The sequence below is a fragment of the Hyaena hyaena genome, unplaced genomic scaffold (assembly GCF_003009895.1).
Source record: "Hyaena hyaena isolate Hyena2069 unplaced genomic scaffold, ASM300989v1 scaffold_102, whole genome shotgun sequence".
In the NCBI taxonomy this organism is placed as follows: Eukaryota; Metazoa; Chordata; class Mammalia; order Carnivora; family Hyaenidae; genus Hyaena; species Hyaena hyaena.
The window spans coordinates 484,888-504,557 of NW_024080734.1; the positions used below are offsets into that span (position 1 = coordinate 484,888).

General features: G+C 43.7%; 1 protein-coding gene across 1 annotated transcript in view; it reads left to right on the forward strand.

Annotated features, from left to right (window-relative positions):
• DOCK2 (dedicator of cytokinesis 2) overlaps positions 1-19,670 on the forward strand; it is a 415,239-nt gene that overhangs the window by 306,614 nt on the left and 88,955 nt on the right. Inside the window, exons 28-29 of the mRNA XM_039235715.1 lie at positions 16,172-16,270; positions 18,862-18,956. Coding sequence (XP_039091646.1) covers positions 16,172-16,270; positions 18,862-18,956 — 194 coding nt within the window. The remainder of the gene's footprint in view (positions 1-16,171; positions 16,271-18,861; positions 18,957-19,670) is intronic.

Sequence of the window (19,670 nt, forward strand, 5' to 3'; positions counted from 1 at the left end):
TTTTGGGGGGACTGACATGATTCAGTGTTGAAGAGCTTAAATCTTAGCTATTTCTGTGTAGCTTTATCTTATAACCATTAAAAAATTAACCACGTGACACGCCTGCACTCTTAATTGTAACCATTTATTGAATACTTTTCTGTAAGCACCACTGCATTATCCTCTTATGAATGGAATCATATTTAATCTATATAACAGCTCCACAAAGTCTGCATTACTTACGGAGGCCTACACAGCTAGGAGTTTGGTCGATCAGGATGCAAATTCAGCTATGGCTGACCACAAGTGCCCACATTCAGAGTAGAAGGAGTGGGTTCCATACCCTTGTTTTATAAGTGAAGACAGAGAGGGAAAGCAACCTACCCTGGGGTACAGAGGAAGCAAATGGAAGGACAGGAGTCGAGATCCAGGTCTGCCAATTCTGGGCCCAGTGTAGTTTCCTACTGTGTCCATGGGACATGAGGCTGGAAAGAATGTCAAGGATTCTAAGAGCTGTTGCCCTTCCCACTCAGGCTCAAGCTATTACACAGTGAGGAAGTTACTTATCATGACAGACCAGACTTTATTCTACTTCCCTTGAGGAAACTATCTGATTAGAAGAGAGCCCTTTAACAATCTGAGTGTCTCCTCAAAGCAGACCCCAATTAGTACATGCCATTTAGGTACCTGTGCCCCTTTTATTCTTCCATCTGAGCTCATTTGGCATTCATTGACAAATATTTGTTGCATACCTACTATGTGCCAGGCACTATATTGTAGACGAAGAGATAAGAAAATAGGATCCTAACCTAGTGTCTGCCTTCACAGTCCTATAGCAGAGATAGGCAGATAAGGTTAGGGCTCCTGAAAACTGATCCAGCCACCAAAGTGATGATTCTGGGAGCATGAGACCCCAGAGAAGGGCCCCCAATTCAGCATGGGGGGAGAGATTCCCAGAACACTTAGTGGAGGGAGTGATCTCAAATATGAAACCTGAAGTTCAATAGACATGAAGAGGCAAATTGTTTAAAGCTGTGTGTGTGTGTGTGTGTGTGTGTGCGCGCGCACGCGCACGTGTCCACGCTCGTGTTGAGACTGGAAACACCATGTGTCAGGCTGTCAGAGATGAGAGGAATATGACCTGGCTAAGTGAGTTGGACAGGAATTCTGTGTGGCCTGGTGGTAGTGTTTAAAGGAGCAGGTAGGAAGGGTGGAAGAAATGAAGTTGGGAAGGGACCAGATCATGCAGGGAATTACATCCTGTCCTAAGAAGTTTGGATTTTTATCCTCAGAGTCAGTTGGATCCATGGAAGATTTTAAGCAGGAGTGAGAATCTCATTTCCATTTTAGTAAGAACACACTCTGACTGCAATATGGAAATCAGACGGGGCAGAGCTGGAGGCAGGGTCCACTTAGGAGGTCGTTGCAATAAGCCAGGTGGCAATGATGGTGGCTTCAATCAGGGCAGTGAGAGTGGGGGCAGAGAATAAACACATTCAATATAATTTTCTAAATCCCCAGGCCTAGGTGATTTATAGGAGAGAGAGAGAGAGAGAGAGAGAACAAGAACAGAGAGGAGAGAGAGGAAAGGGAGAGAGAAGTAGAGAGATCAGAATCAAGGTCTATGGCTGGACTGTTGTCTTGAGCTGAGGGCGATTCTAAGAAGAAACACTTAGGGAGCAGGGACAGAGGCCCGAGAGGGAAGGATGATGTTGGCAGGTTTATGATGAGCTGCCAGTGGGGTGTCCCAGGGGAAATGTCCAGTAGGAAGTTGGACTTCTGGAATTCTCTTTATTTATAAGAAAAGATCCTGAAGCTGCCAACACTTTGTAATCTTATGATCTCATGATAAATGTCCAAAAGAATGGTGGTTTGACCCTAATCATAGATTAGTTGTTCTAGCTCATAATATGATTCAGGGCAATCAGCTAAGAAACAGAGGTCTTGTGAGCGCTGGGACAGTTAAGAAGAAAGTTTTTTCTTTAAAATCGCAGAAAATGAGACACTTCCCCCAGTAGCTTGGATGGGGATTTACTCACTCACTCACCCACTCGGAAGACCATTTAGTGAGCACTTTCCGTGAGCCAGGCATTGAAGATACACGATATGGAAGGAGGTCCCTGACCTTGAATACCCCCAGAGCTAGCAGAGAACACACGAAGACATATGATTAGGATTCCATGTTGTAAGCAGAAAGAGAGTTAGATGTCAGTGCTCAGGAGACGCACATGTTCTTAGACTGTAGAATGCTAAATATTGTCATGGATTAGGGACAGGTTCCTGCGGGATGGTTTTCGGTTTTCATTTTGTTGAATCATACAATACTCACAGAGATACTGAGACTTCAAATTAAGTTTTACAATTTTTCCTTTTTTTAAAACTTTATCACAATTCTGACTCCCTCTGTGTCTTTAGGAAGGCCACCCTCAGAGTCTACTCATTTGATGCTGTGTTAATGGTGATGCATACAATGAAAGGAGAAAGAATGATTGTAGCAGAGGAAGGGTGTACCTAGCTCTGCCTGGGACAAAAGAGCATCAGGTGGAATCAGAGAAGGCTTCCTAGAGGAGGGAATGTCACTTGCATAGGTCTTAAAAAAGGAATTGTGTAAAAGAAGGCATCCTTAGCTTATTCAGATGCCAAGAGAAGGAAGAGAAGTTTGGAATAGATGGGGGAAGTGAGGAAAAGCAGAATTCAGAGGCTGGGCAGCCTTGAATATCATTCTGGGGAGGCATGTGGGCTTGAAGGAGGCCATGGGGAAGAGGCCATATGTGCACATGCACCCAGGGACCAGGCAAGTATGTAAAAGAAGAACTAGGTGGAGGGGCCAGTTGTCCTGGTTTGCCAGGGGCTGAGGGCTTTCCTAGGACAGAGGACTTCACCGCTAAGGCAAGTGTGCCCCCCAAGAAGGAGGCCAGACCTGGGGTACCTGGCAGGTGCATATCCAGCGCCCATGGGCCCTGTACACTCCAGGAGATAGCTCCCAGCGCTGCCATATGGGAATGCAGAGTGGTATCTCTGCATCTTCCAAGTCACAACTTTATGGAATAGCGTATGTCTTTTAAATGTTGAAAAAGAATCAAAATGTTTTTGTGTTTGTTTTTATTTTTTAGTTTTTTTGTTTCACTATAGTTGACACACAAGTCCAATGTTAAAAAAACAAAACAAAAAACCATGCCAACCAGAGCATTTCTGTGCACTGAGTCTTGTGGACTGCCAGTTGGAGGATCTTAGAGCAAAGTGTTGTAAGCAAAGCCTCCCACATCCCACCCTGTTCCTGCCCTGAGGCGCATTCAGATGATTTTCATTACGCAGAGTGACTTCAGTGATCAATCGTTTGGTTTTTAATTTGATGTTCTTAACCAGTTTGGGATGCTGGGCACAGAACATAATCAATCAAAGTGGAGATGAATAGTGGTAATAGAGGCACCCATTCCATTTTTTTTGAAAGGTGAAATTAGTGCTCAGTGGCTTGTTCTTCCCCAAATCTGGAAACCTATGTGGTGAGGGAGATAAAGCATGTGCAGGCCAAACATCAGCCTTCATTATTAGTGGAGGTCCATTTATTCTAGATATCAGGGCAATCCCTTGGCTGAGATAGGAAAAGGAGAGTCATTTTGTTTGCAGGGATCTTGGAGGTCAGGGGCCAGCATTGAGACTTGGTAGAGAATGGTACAGTCGATCTAACACTGTGCTCAGAACAGCTGTGTTCTAGCACCAGCTCAGCCACTTACAGCAGCTATGTGACCATGGGGAAACCACCTAACCTCCCTGGTCCATGGCTTTCCCCTTGTGCTGCAAGGACCCCCAAGGAGCACCCTCCCCATTATCTCTCTAATTCTAAGCTTTAACTTTGATTAGACTTTTGGTAGGATTTCTCCAGGCCTGCCAGGGTGAAAGAGTCAGCAGGGGGTTGAAAAAACAAATCAGTCCAGACAACTGTGACATCTTTTTTCTTTTCTAGATAGAATTAATAGATATGGGGTTGTAGTAAGTTGATCTGATATCTGGCTGCCACCAGGCCAGCTCTCTGGATGGCATTTTTATTGTGTTACTTGATCTTTCTTTAACGGAGTGTGGATTAGAACACAGAGATGAGAGCTGGGTACAGGAAGAAAGCGTCAAAGCCAGGAGCTTTGTGGTTAGGGAAACTTCTGCTCCAAGAGAGAGGAGAGTGGGGCAGGTGGGGGGCGGACCTGCACTCATGCCAAGCTGCAGTGTCACCTTTATTAACGATGACGGGGAGAAGGAGTCAGCAGGCAGCTAATGCGGACTGCAGAGGAGTAATTGGAAGGTGTTGTTACCATTCCAAAGGACAGGGAAGTGGAAGTGGGACAAATGGGAATTTAAGAGGAGGGAGGTGAGCAAAGGGAAAGAATGAAAAAAATGGAGTATGATGTCATTTGGAAAATTGCAAACCAATAAATCAATGAGGTATCATTCCCAGGGCAGAAAGGAACAGCCTAAGGAGCCAGCCTGTCGGGGGATCTGAGGGCTGACAGGAAGCACAAGATCAGTAGGCAGTGTGGTGTCCTCACCAGGAGGTCAGCTGGCAGATGAGCCCCAGAAATGGTCTTCCACCATTCTGCTGCCATTCTGCACCCCCTCCTCCTTGAGGCCTTTTTTTTTTTTCTGCACGTACAACATCAGAAGAAATGCTCTCTCCAAAAGGGCTTTACGGGAGCTCATTAATGTGAACCCTTGGAGTCAGCTTTTCAAACAGTTATCTCTGAGTTCAGCTTCATAGGATTTTTTTCATCATTGAGATCAGCTTCATAAAAACCAGAGCATGATGATTCTGCCAGTTTTTACTGTTAACAAATGAAATAGTACTCTCTTTATAGAAGTGAAGAGCAAGGACTTTGGGTAGCTTTCTTTCATTCTCAAGACCTTGTCAGCAGAGCTGTCCTGAAGGCAACCCAGTAGGCAGGTGCCTATGTGGCATCCCATTACGTGCAGATTGAGGTTCAAAGCCCTGAGCCTGGCATTCAAGGCCTTTCTAGTCTGTCCCTCCAAATCTCTCTCGTGATCTCCCTCTGTGAACTTCTGCTATACCAAAACACTTTGCTCATTTCCACCTCTGCATCTTTCCTCACCCTGTTCCACATACAAAAGTGGGACAGCAATTTCTCAGCATCTGCACTATCCCTCCCCCTCCCTTGCCTATAGCAGGCATCATTAATCAATCAGTGCACTCTCTCCTGCTGAGCTAGGACTTGGCCTTAGAATCATTCCCCACACAGCTCTTTAGGCAGTTACTCCCGATCAATCAAATTAATCAAATTATAAAATGAAATGTATTTTCTATTACAGATCTAATATGTCCTTTCTCATTTTTAGCTTAATCCATTTCAGTCACACAGTTCCTCAAACCCCACATGCTCTGTGAAATTTTCCCTAAACATCCCTACCCACAAAGGTCATTTCCACTTCTTAAAAGCCTAGAGAAAGCTTTACTTATAGCACCCATTTTGCACCTGTCATCTAGCTTCATACCATATAACTCTCTACAAATCAAAGTTTTTCAACTTCAGCATGAGTGACATTTTGGGCTGGATTATTCTTTGCTGTTGGGGCTGGCCTGTATATTGTAGGGTGTTTAGCATATTCTTAGCCTTTGCACATTAGATGTCACTAGCAACCTCCCCTCTCCTCCAATTATGACAGATTGCCCTAGTTGAAAACTACTATATTGATGGATAGATAGATAAATGATAGCTAGCTAGCTAGCTAGCTAGCTAGACAGGGATACTCTTCCCTACTACTCTGAGATCTTCAGAGTGTTGTAAGTACCTGATATAGCTCCCTACAGATAATAGGTGCTGAGTAAATATTTGTTAACTGATTAATTGGGAGTGAAGAGGGAAGAATTACTGGGAAAGGAAAAAAATCCTTCCCTAATGTGGATTAGAAACTACACCATCAGTGTATCATTGCTTTCTCTGAGCACTGTGAAGTTAAGCAATCAAGGCAGGTGTTGCAAAAAAGCCACCTCCACACACACCCAGTCCATTATTATCATACTCAGACCTGAGTACAAGAGCATGCTGGGATTAGCAGGTCACTTGTAGCAGGGACAGTTCAACCTCTCTAGGGGAGTTTGGGGAGGTGCAAGGAGAGTCCTGGTTGGAAAGTTGGGTTTGAAGTTTAAAACACAATGTGATGAGAAAGAATGAAATCTGGCCATGTGTAGCAACATGGATGGACCTTGAGGGTGTTATGCTGAGCGAAGTAAGTCAGGCAGAGAAGGACAAATATCATATGTTTGCACGTATAGGAGGATTAGGAGGAACTTGACGGAGGAACAAGGGGGAGAAGAAGGGCGGAAATGGTGGGGGAAAGGGAGAGAGGCAAACCATGAGAGATTCTTGAATGCTGACAAAAACTGAGGACTGATGGATGTGGGGGGGAGGGGGGGATGGGCATGGAGGAGGACACTTGTGGGGATGAGCACTGGGTGTTGTGTGGAAACTAATTTGACAATAAACTATTTGTTAAAAAAAAAAAAAAAGTACTCCCCTCCCAAGGGGGAAAAAAAAACACAATGAGAGAGAGAGAGAGATCTTCTTTGCTCTTAAAGAAGAGTAAACTAAAGCAATCCTTTTATCCACAAAATAATCATCCCTCCTGAAAACCTTCTTGCCTGGCTGCCTGGCTGTCTGTGAACACATTTGTCTGCCTGCACCTCCTCTCTTTTAAACACGGAGACTGTGTAAAGGGAAACAAAGGGCAGGGAGAGATTGTATAAATCATCATCCGCAATGCAGCTCTCCAGGTCCACAGGGAGGTTTAAATCATCCTCCACGAGTCAACCGAAAGCTAACTCCACACTTCTTCAGCTGATCAGCAAGCTGTTCAGGTGAACCAGAGAGGGGGCTGAAGCTGAGCATGGCAAGGTTTTCTGAGTGCTTCTGGTGTGCTGGGCTCTACACAGGACCCTGCACCTGCCTTCTACTTCCTCCTCACAACAGCAGTATGGGTAGCACTGGATCCCTTTTTCAGGGATGAGAGAACTGAGGCCAGAGAGATCAAGTAACTTGTCTAGAGTTCCAGAGCATGTTGAAGAGAACTGGCATTTTCTCCCAGGACTTAGGATGCCCTGTCCAGTGCCTTCCAGGAAAGCAGCTTCTATGGAAAACCAGATATGTTTCCTAGTACGTGGCACTGATGCTCCACTCTGAACCCTTCTTGGCCTTCAATGCCCTAAGCAATGCAGAAGATGGATCCTCAGATGAGCCTAAAATCATGGGAGACTCATAAGCCATAGAGCACAGTCATTAAGGGAGCTAGTCCTGTCTATGTGGCTTTGTGTCTACCCATATCAACGGTCTGCCAAGCTGCCTCCATCCGTCCATCCATCCCTCCCATCTATCCATCCTTCCAACTCTATATAAGCACAAGAGGTATCTAGGATGTTTCTTAATATTTGAGAAGTTTATTGAATTGAATGGAATATCGAATGTTCTTAATATTCAAGGTTAGTTAGGCAGGGAGCACAGACAGGTAAAAAAAAATGTGCCCTTTTCCGTTCTTTGTGGACTTTGAGGATTTACTTACTTTTCCTGTTACTAAGATTATATCATGTCTACAAAACAATAATGTTTTTTTTCTTTTTTCTGAGGAAAACAAAAGTATTCTGGAGTCAGGCTGATCTAGGCAAGTCATGTCACTTCTCTGCTTCTCAGTTTTCTCATCTGTAAAACACATGTGGTTTTAACAAGATCACCCAGATGCTGGGAGGGTTAACATGTGTATATCCATTGGCCTATAGCGAATGCTCAATAACTGATGGTGGTGGTGACCATCTCTATACCTTTTGGCACAGTGACTCATAAACGTCTGACTACTATTAACTGCTCCTTCTTCCACTTCTTTTCTTCTCTTGCCACAACCTAATAAAAAGTCCTTACTGATGAATAAGTAAAGGTTTTAGGGTACTGCCTGATACACACTTAGCCCTTTAAACAGTAGTTATTGTCCTTTAGCCCACAATGCCTCCTCCCTGAAATATACTATCTTTTTGTGAATCTTTTTTCTATTGAAGGTTGATCTTGGTTTCATACATAACCCTGATGCACATGTTTACAGGAGACACTGGGGAGCTGCTTAGGATTCTCATCCAGAGCCCACATCCTGATGATGCTCCTGGCTTTGATTTATCCCAGGGAGAAGTGAGCTGAGGACGATACCATGTTGTCCAAGACTCCAAACAGCCTTTTTTTTTTTTTTTTTTTTTTTTTTTTTTTTTTTTTTTTTTTTTTTTTTTTTTTTTTTTTGCACAGCCTTTTCTGAGGCATTCAGTGCAGATTGGAGGCCCCTCACTGGTATCTGTGCTGAGAATAAATCCTTGTTTCCGAAACTGTTCTTCTTGCAATCACATTTGTGAACTGCCTCACACACACTTCCACAAATGTTTGTAGAAACATTAAAAAATAATCTTCTGTTCAGTTAAAAACTAGAGGGGTCCTTCCTGGCAAGCAGGTTTCTCAGGTCCCACAGATGGGAATGGCTTTAACCAGAGACTGGGAGCCACTAGAGCAGACCCCACCTCATTCGGCTCCAAATAAAAGGGAGATGAGCCCACGAAGCCTGAAGATAGATAGGGTCCACATAAAACTAGAGCCTACTCTCTTGCCTGCCCAATGAGGGCCAGAGTGTGCTGTAAAATAGTCATTTAGTGAGAAGCATTTTGCTGAAAAGAGGTAACACTACCAGGAACAAGGAAGAGTCAACATTGAAAACATAATTTGCACTTTTCACAGACCCTTGTCCCTGGGAATAAGTCCGGTACAGTTTCTGGGAAATGGGCTTGTGTGGTAAGACATGGAAACTATCTCTTTAAAGCGGGGTTCTTGAAACATACAGCAGCAAAAGCTGGCTTTCTAAAACCCAAATCAATGGTCTCCTTTTGTACTTTGGAGAAAAATCCAAATGCTTGTCCCTGACCCCCAAGGGCCCACATGATCTGTCCCCTTCCAGTCTCTCTGACCTCATCTTATACAGCGTCTTCCCTCATTTCATACCTTTCAGCTATGCTGGCCTTCTCTTGGATCCTCCAGCAATCCAGGCACATCCCACCTCAGGGCCTTTGCATCTATTGTTCAACTGGCCCAGAATGCTGTTCTGCCAGATTTTTGCATGACTGACTCTCATCATTCAGATATCCACTCAAATGCCAGCTCTCTAAGAAGCTGCCTTTGTCTCCCCTATTGAAAATAGCTTCCTTCCCACTCCATCCCTATTTCATTGCTTGGTAATATTTCACTAGTAGCAGATATCCCTGCCTAAAATCATCTTACTTGTGTATTCATTCATTCTAGTGTGTTTCTCTATCCCTGGCCCTCTACCCAATGGGAATAAGAGCTCATTAAGAACAAATCCTATTACTCTCATTCCTGGTTGTAGCCCCTGCAGCTAGAATCAAGCCTGAAACATAGTAGGTACTCAAGAAATATTTGTTAATTAAGGAATGTGTGAAAGAAGGATCTCATTGTAGCTCGATCAAATATAACTTAAGATGGAGTACACTCAGAAGCAGAACAAAAATTCTTTCATTTCTGGCCTTTTCCAAAGCAACGGTCGTCTACACATGATCCTAGCTTTGTTCAGAGTTTGTGTGTGCAGGGTGGAGTGCTCCCTATAACATTCTTTTAGAGATGAGGAATACTATAATAAATTCAATCTCTCATCTAATGAATATTTATTGAAACTACACTAAGCACAAGTTCAATTCTAGACTGGTGATACAGTAATGAATAAACGGACAAAAATCTCTCCCCAGGTGAGCTGACAGTGCTGACATGGGAGGCACAGTGGATTTATGAAAAGGATACAGGTTTCAGAGTCAGAAAGATTCAGATTTTAATTCCTGTCCCATCATATACAAAATGGCTATCTAGGCAAGCTGCTTGACCTCCATACATCTCACTTTCCTAATCTGTAAAATGGGCATTAAGTTGACCTTATGAGGCTGTTGAAATGAGTCAATGACATGACGAACTTAGAGTCTTGAGCACAGGAATGAATGAATGGAATTTTGCTTGCCCCGCAGCCCCTCTCCCCCGGATCCCACTATACCGTTTGGAAGATTTAAAGTGACCCACACCACAGAGACACAGGACAGACCAACCAGGAGCAGAATGTGTTAGTCTCAGAGGAAGAGTATGTTACCAGTTCAGTCTTCTTTTCCAGCCTTGATTTAAAGCAGCCTTGTTTACCCTTCCCTTCCTGCTCCTTGTCACTGATGCTAGCTCTCTGAGGAGATACCTGCAGTTCTGGCCCTGGCGGTGCTGAGTGGTTGAGCCATCATTAATGCCCACAGCAGCAGGCATGGGTGCACACAGGTAACTCTATAAGAGCTGTCATGTTGTACAGATAGGATGTGTCAGGAATATCCAGAGTATATGGCATTCACATGCACCTTTCTGCCTTCCTCTGATGTTGTGCCTTAGACATGAAGCAGGCCACATGAAACCCTGGGATCTATGCCCTTCAAGAAGCTTCCCCTGAAAGAGGGCAACTTGGTTTACTCTATCACACAGCGGGATCTCTGGGTGACCAAAGAATGTCACTGCACACAGAGACAAGGATTATCCCAAAGCCAAACAGCTGTGGGAATAAGTTTTTGATGAAAATACAGCTGTTATTTCATGCATTTGAACAATTTGGGTGCTGTTGTTACTCTTCCTATCTGCCTGCAATCGTCCCCAAATAAAAGAAACCTCCCAACACACTCTGGTCCAAGAGGCACACATTCAATTTACTTGACAGCTGGACTTCTGGGCATGTTGTTAACCAAAGGCACGTTCGGAGTCAAGGGGCGCTGAGCTGTGATTGGGAGCACTTGATGTGTCCACAGATAGTCATGGGCAGGTGATCTCATTATCTCCTTCTCCCAGGGCAGGGATTTCAGTTGGCTAATCTGCATAGTTTCCCGGGACCACAGGCAGCAACAACAAGAATAATAATAATAGCTGATAATTATCAAGATCTTTCTATGTTCTAAGTGCTTTTTGATTTAATTCTCACCAGAACTCCAGAACTGTATGAAGTAAGGAATATTTTTATCACAAATGAGGACACTGAGGCACAAGACCCTGCCCAAGGCCACACAACTAGTCAGAGATAGAGCTGAGATCTGAATTCAGGTAGACTGGCTTCTAGGCCCCCACTCTGATGCCCAACAGCCTGGCAGAACCAGGTGTAAACTCTTTGGAGCACAGCCTTATCCATCCCACTCACTTGCACCCTAACCCTTGCATAGTGCCCAGAGCTGGATGGTTGCTAAGAGAGAACAATACACTGGATTCCCCAAAGATCACTACAAACTGTAACTCTGAGTGCCTGACAGAGCTCGGAGATGAAGGGGTTTTAGAGTACCTGTTTTTCCTAACACCACAGCCTCCCACTTCCGGTCCAGGATCCACTGCACAGACAGTGCCAGTTCCACCCAAGAATAAAGTCTGTTATATAACCACATGGCAGATGTGGGGGTGAATGGAGAAGCAGCCTGAGAATGGCATTTGGCCACCCTTAGTCTCCAAAGGAAATAAATGTCCTGATAAATAGAACTTTTCATCTCCCTGTGAGCCTCCCTTGGTATGAAAACTTTCCTTCATCTCCTCTCCTCAGTGCTTTCTAGATTTTATTTTATTTTGGCCCTGCACATTATTTGAAGTTACTATAGCAACGTGTCACCAGCTGGTATCGCGTAGTAATGTTGGCATTTAGGTAGCAAGCTCCCAAAGTTAGCTGCTTCTCTCCCTCTGTGAGCTCATCCCTCCCACAACCTCAGGTGAGTGGGGGACGTATCCGCAGCAATCAAGCCCCCCCCCCCCCCGCCCTGTTTTGTTTGTTTTTCAAGGCAGGGCAAGCTGATAGCCTTTTCCAGGTCCACTCAACACTGCAGGGAGCTTGACCCTGTGTATGTATGTGTGGGGGTGGGGGTGGGGGGGTGGGTGTGTTTGTGTTAGAGGTGGTTAAATAGATATCTTTGAGTTAACAGATGTGCAACCTACTATTGGCCTTATCAATATGATGATGATGATTTTTTTATGTAAAGGAGCCGAATGATTTGGGGAGGGCTACTCTCCTGATCCCAGTCATCTAGTATCCCAGCTAATTAATATTAATCACACAATACTGGGTTTCTCTTTTTCTCTCCTGTCATCACGCAGTGAAGAGACCCTGGCTGTATTCCTTTGGAGCTTCAGCTCTCTCCCAGGTGTGCAAGATCTCTCTCCATACTGATGGGCTGAATTAATTAAGATTGATTGTCGCGGATCGCTAAAGAGGGTTCTATGTGGCAAATAAACCCTGCCACTCAAGGCGCTAAGTAGCCCCTCATCAGCCAAGTGCCCGCGATGATTGCGCTTATTTTTACACGTTTGACCTAGTTTCAAACCGTGTCTCTCCATATGCTGTGATTCATTAGCTACATTTTAAACCGCCCCGAACAGAGTCGAGGTGCCTCTGCCCGGCTTGTGCCAGCGTCTCAGATACAGTTTCTCTCTGGGATTTAAGATGCCTGCCAGTCCCCCCTCCCCCTCTGTATTCTGTTTTAAGAAGCAATTTCCCATCTAGGCACCTGGCATGCTGCTTGGCTATGGATGAGTGGCTGCCTCATGCCCTGGGTAGTAAATACATGTCACCTACACCGTTTCTGCCAGGGATGGGAAGAGGGGGATTCTCACCAGCTTGGACTGCAGGGGATCCCTTCACCATACTGTCCCCCATGCAGTACTCAGGCTTCCCCATGTTGCCCACAGGACTGGGAGATTTGGCTCCTAAGCTGTAAAGTTTGAGCAATGTCAGTGTTAGGAGTATCTGAGTTGATAGTGAATCACACCCCCACCCCATTCCTCTACCTCTTTCTAAACATTTAAAACATGGTGGATGTAGAAGTAAGGTCTCAAACTCATAAAAAGGGAAGGGGACAGGAAGCAAAGAGGTCGATTGTCACGTTAAAGATATTACTGAAAAAAGGGATAAACATCAAAGATGCATAATATTATCCCAACATTCTATCATTATGTGACAAACAGGGTTTGGTTTATTTCTTTATTTTATTTTATTTTTTTGCTCTGTTATTTGTTTCTTAATTTAAATGACAGAGGGGAGTCTTTTCTGAATGCGAACCTGCTGCTGGCGTCTCATGCCATTTCACTAATCGATCGGTCACATCGGTGTGATTTCTGACAAATTTGGTACTAAAGTGGGCTAGACATCATAGTACAAAAAAAGGGGTGCTTCTAGTGGGATGTAAAACATAGTCATTTTTCACTAAGAGCCAAATGCAGTTAACTTGTCCAAACTTCAGTCACATTGCACTACAAATTGTATTGTAAGGCACTGGGCTGGGTTTTCCTATGTAGTAGTTAGAAGGAAGAAATGAACAAGATGGTAAAAGTAATTTTGCTTGATTGGTGGGCTATAACACACTGAGCAAGTCCCTAAAAAAAAATAGCGGATCCTTTGTAAAATGGTCACTCTCTCTAGATGGGGTCTGAACCCCTTCCCCCTTTTATTTTCTTTTAAAATGAAGCACGGAAGTTTCTCTAAACAAGGCTTAAGAAAATGCAGCCTTTTCAAGGCAATTCCAAACAACTTGAGCTCTGAGGTTTGTTTTTTTGCTTCTCGCCCCCACTTCAAATTCAAATCAAGCCATTGGAAATAACAAGCATTCCGAATCTATGCATTTGGGGCAGCCTGCAGTTCTGACAATGGTAGATTTTCCAACACACACACACACACAAGCTCACAATCCCAGGACTCATTTAAGCCAAAGCTTTAAAAGTAAACTATTGTCCAATAGGTGATAGCATTTTCTCTTAGAAGATCATGGGTCTTAAAAAAATAAAACCTGCCCAAATCTCTTACCTTGAAGCAGTGGAATTACCTGCAGAGATGTCCTCCCTTTTCCTTGCAAAATGAGCCAGGCTTTGGCCAGCAGCAGAATTACTCCAAAAGAAGGGATAATGAGTCCTTTATGTTGTAATTTTCACTGTTTATATGCAAGAAGTGTAGTGGGTCTGCTCACGTAGGAATAAATAAAAAGCCGAACAAACTGCTCGGCAGCTACCATGTGAAAAGAAAAGACCTCTAGTGGCCATAAGCTGCAATCTTTGAGGAAAGGAGAGACGAAATGGAAATGGAGGGAGTAGAGGAAACACATGCGTGTGTGTGCGCGCACACACACACATGCACATGCACACACACACACCTCTCAAACTCTCTGATTTCTCCTTTCTGGCATCCAGCCTGGTGAGTGGGATATACAATGGTAAATCTTCTTACTTGGTTCAAGTGGATCCTGGTGAAGTTAAAAACGATGGTGGTGTTCTGTCTCCTTTGAAAAGGACAAACTCACCAACTCACCACCACCCCCTGGGGGCCTGAGCAGAAGAGGATTTGCTGGATGACCGAGACCCTTCACTCCAGTGTAGAGGCTCCTGGTCCCCATAAACACAGTGTCCTCACTGTCACTCCCAAGAGTCCTAGCTTTGCACTTTCTGCTAGCTTTGCGTGTTTTCTAAACATCAATGGTGTGTGTGTGGTGGTGGTCACTGGGGGGCAGGGCTTGCTTCATGGGTGAATGGCCTCACCTGGTGCTCAGAATGGGTGCTGGGGAGGTCCTGAAATTCTGAATAATTTTTAACAAGGACTGTTCATTTTCATTTTGTTCTGAGCACCACAAATTATACAGCGGGTCTTGCTGACTAAGAAAGCATGTTATCCCTAACATCCTAATTGGAAAAAAGCCTGGAAGCAAAGGAGATTCCTGATCTCTTGGAGTTACTTTTGGGAATGTGATCTTGAGGACATTCAGTTATCCAAAATACTTCCTGTGGAGGAACACAGAAGGAGTTTCTTGGGACATTGAGGCTATATCTCGACCACTATAAATTATAAAACTGTAATCTACAAGGATATGTATTTTTTTAAGTGTGTGTGTGTGTGTGTGTATGTGTGTGTGTGTATTTTTCTAAACAAAGATAGCAGTTTGTAACACTAAGTGCATTTTCTTGGCTCACACTTAATGCTTCCAGGCCCTCCACTCTGGTATGCCACTTGTCTGATACCTTTTAGCAGTAGGGTTCCCTGGAAAGACCTGCATCATGTTGAGCAGGCTCTCTTCCATAAGCCTGCCCTTGACCAGATCTATTGGGACTACCTTTGACCAAGATGGTGGTCTCATTGGAATCTTGCAGGAGACAATCTTGAGTGGCTCCTCTCCACTGGCGTATTTATGGTTGGTACTTCCTTTACAACATTTCCAGAGTAGATGTTCTGAAATGCTGCTTGCAGATGGTAGTCTAAGCAGAAAACCCTGATACAGAGTCATAAAATCTGGAAGGGTAAAGCAGAAAGGGGTATGGTGATGTATTCTGGTGCATGAAAGAATGTGGTTCTTGCTTCTCTGATCCCATGGATCCTTCCTGACCCGCCTCTTTTCCAAGTCCTTGCATGATTTCTCTCTTGTCTGAATCCCTCTGACACTTGGTCTGCTTTTTCCCTCATGGATGTTAACCTTCCCTTCCCAACTACATCATGAACTCCTGAAGAGCAAGGACCACCTCTTCTCATTTCTTTTATCCTCCAAGGCCCTTAACAAGTGCTGGTTACTGGTAGCTACTGGCTTCTCACTGACTGAGTCATGATGGTCCAACAACTGACCCCTCTGTAGAGAAAATCAGTGAATTCAAAGCATTGTAGGAGCCATTTGATCCTTTTGATACATATGCGGGGGTTGAAATGGATGGATTATTTTCTAGCTTTACAGATGAAACAATTGGGGCTTAGATATATAAAATTGTTCATCAGAAAATCAACTGTCTCCAGGATCTTGATAGAGAGTAGATCTCCTGACACCATTGCAGTGGTCTTTTCCCAAGGTACAAGCAGCTGGAGAAGTGATAAGTCAAGCCCTATCTTCTATATCTGGAGCTCCCACTACAGTCCCAGTCACTAATAGGTGTTCAATAAATGCTTTGTGGAAGAACAAGCCCATAAATGAACCATAAGGAGATATTTCCTCAGAGGGAAGTTTCACTTGCTGATCCCCTTGGGGGCCTTTTATACTTGCCTGAGGTGATTGGGTGTTTTCCAGTCTGAAGCCAAGGAAATGAAAAAGATGAAACTCATGGTTCTCTCTCTACTATTTCTTGACAGTTTTCTTTATTTCTTTTTACAGAGCCACTTTGTGGCATGTATGACAGCCATCTTAAACCAGATGGGTGACCAGCACTATTCCTTCTATATTGAGACCTTCCAGACCAGCTCTGAACTTGTGGTGAGTCAAAGGATGCTGGGTGGGGGGCAATATAGGGGGGACATGCCACACTGTCTGTCTTGAGAGTTTAGGGCAAGAAGATGTCCCAGTGAACCTTGCGTATGTGTGTGTCTAAGTTACGAACACATTCGTGCGATTGCCTAGTTCTAATTTCCATTGAGGCTTGCATATACAACTTCTGAAAGATATCTTTCAGATATGTCAGAGATGAAACCTGAATGTCTAGTCTAAATATGCCTCAGCAGGGGTGCCTGAGTGACTCACTCGGTTAAGCGTCTGACTTCAGCTCAGGTTACAATCTCATAGTTCATGGGTTTAAGCCCCTGCATCAGGCTCTGTGCTGACAGCTCAGAGCCTGGAGCTGCTTCAGATTCTGTGTCTTCCTCTCTCTCTGCCCTGCCCCCCCCATCCTCTCTCTCTCTCTCTCTCTCAAAAATGAATAAACATTAAAATTAAATATGCCTCAACAAATGTTTATTGATGAATCATGGACATTTGGGGACTTACGGTCATGAGTATTAGTCACACAGTCTTAGATTTGCATCCAGGATTTGGCACTGGAGAGTTATGTGACTATGGACAAGTTAATCTCTCTTAAGCTTCAGTTCCCCATCTGTAAAGTGGGGATGATGTTATTTATGTCATAGTGTGGGAAAGGGGTTAATGAGAGCACAGAGGTTCTCACATACTAAGTGCCCAGTAAAAGATAGCTATTTCTAGATCATGATCACAAATGCATAGAAGTTGGCCTCTGAACTCCCTTGCTCTTCTAGCCTCTCAGGACTCATCATTATAGAACTGTCTGCCTGGGACTGTGGCCTATAGGCTCAGCTCCGAAGCAGAGGACTTACCAATATAAAGCCCAGCCCAGCCTACCAGGGGTATAGCAGTCCCTCTGTCTTCAATATAATCACCTTTGTCATTGTCTCCTTACTACTGCCAAATTCAGGAGTTCTGAGGTTAGGGGTTCAGTTTCAACTTTCCTTAGAGTAACCAAGGGTTCTGGAATTGGACCAATCTCAGACGGTGGCCCATATAAGTGGAATTATTAGAAAGCCAATGTCTACTCTTTCAGCTATTCAGTAGAGAGAGAGTTTCCTCACTGGGTGCAGTATTGGCAAGAAATGGTATCTATTTCTGGATCTACACAAAAGAAAATAAAAGGAAAGCCAAATAACTCAGGATTCTCCCCAATTTCTCTGTGTCATGTGACATGGAAATAGAGAGATCAGATTCCTAATTTTTGATCCTTGGGAAAGAATGGTGGGAAGAAAGTAGGAAAGGGAATTCTTATTTATTGGTCATATATACTTTCTTGTATAATCTTCACAACAGTATAACATAGGGATTAGTACTCACATTTTACAAGTCTACAATCTGCTTGCTCAAGGTCACATAGGAAGTGTGTGGCAGAGTAGAACTTGAACTTCTGTTCTGACTCTGACAGCATGCTATACCTTCTCACTCAGAAGCTAGGTTTTCATTTATGAGCCAGAGGCCTTCTCTGTAGGAAGGAAATGAGCCTGTGATGACACCCACACTTCTCCAGGGGATATCAAGGATGAATAACAATTCTCACCATTGTCATCATCAAGCACTTAATGAGCTCTTACAATGGGCCAGGCTTTATGAGGAGCATCCTTTAGACAGTGTGCACTTAATCTTGGTAGTAACTCTTTGAGTTAGATGTTATCCCCATTCTGCTGATGTGGAAACTGGGACTTAAAGTATTGAGGTAATTTTCCTAGAAGCAAAGATTGCTGAAAAGAAAAAGATCTCATTTCCAGAATTTTGTAATTTAGCTTAAAGCAGTGATTTTCAAATTATATTCCTCCCATTCTCACTATCTTCTACCATAAACACATGCGCGCGCGTGCACATGCACACACACACACACACACCACAGCTATTCTACTTTTATCTATTTTATATGTTAGGTTCTGGGTAATATTTTCTTTGGATCAAGAATTCTGCTGTTAAATGCTTTGAAAACCACTGGCTTAAGGAAAGAACTCCTAATGGAGCAGAATCTTGGCCTTCTGCAATCAGTATCTGATGGGGTGTGTTGAGGTCCATTCTGAACCTCTTCAAATGAGAAGAAGAGAGTCCTGGGTTGTTTCCCCCAATCTTCCCATGGATGTGTCTGTGACATATGAATGAGCTGTGTTTACAGTACTGATAATTAGATGCTCATGTTAATAATTGTTTGCTAAATGACCTGAGATGCCTCCACGAAGTGTAGACTATTTCCTTCTTAAATACATATTTGGGAAGATGATTATAAAATTGCAACATCAATACATGCATTTTCTTCTTTCTTCTCAAAGACAGAATTGCTAGTGCTTTGTTTTGAGAGTGTTTTTACTTTCCATATTCCCATTCCACTTGTGTTTGTTAGTCTCCTGGTAAGCAACTTGAAGCTTCCATTTAAAAACCCACCACTACTGGTTTCATTGGAGTTACTTGCCCTTTCATTTTCTGCCCCTCCAAAAAATAATGAAGAAAAAATGTAAACAGCCAACAAGATCTGGGCACTTCTAGTCAGTTCCTACAAAACAAGATGACCGGTGTGTTTTGCTTTACAATTTCAGGACTTCTTGATGGAGACCTTCATCATGTTCAAGGACCTCATTGGGAAAAACGTGTATCCTGTAGACTGGATGGCCATGAGTATGGTTCAGAACAGGTGAGCTGCCACTCATTCCTAACAGCTACCTCACCGCAGCGATCACTTTAAAGAGCATATGTAGAGACAAAGTAGGGATACCTTTTCCCTGGTGAAAATAGAAAGTGTAGCAGAGTCTTCCTACTTAATTTATTTATTTTATTTTTTTTTTAATTTATTTCTGAGAGAGAGAGAGAGAGAGAGAGAGAGAAAGCGTGAGCAGGGAGGGTCAGAGAGAGAGGGAGACACAGAATCTGAAACAGGCTCCAGTCTCTGAGCTAGCTGTCAGCACAGAGCCCAACGCGGGGCTCGAACCCAGAAACCGTGAGATCATGACCTGAGCCAAAGTCAGACGCTTAACCAACATTCCATAGGATACCGATGTAACCCAAGTATAACCCAGATCCCACATAACCCAGCACATTAGAGAAAAATAATTATAAGCAATTTCAGCCTTAAATGCTTTCTCTCAAATAGTATGATCTCATCAAAATGAAATTCAAATGTTAACACTCAGCACTATTTTCCGATATTCACTTTCTTCATTTCTCTGGTTCTCAATATCTCTCACATCCTATGCTTTATTCAAGTTTCTCTTAGAAACTTATTCTCAATCCCTATCCACAAACCCCTTTAAAACTGGATCTTCTTGGGGCGCCTGGGTGGCTTAGTCGGTTAAGCGTCCGACTTTTGCTTAGGTCATGATCTCGCGGTTCGTGGGTTAGAGCACCACAT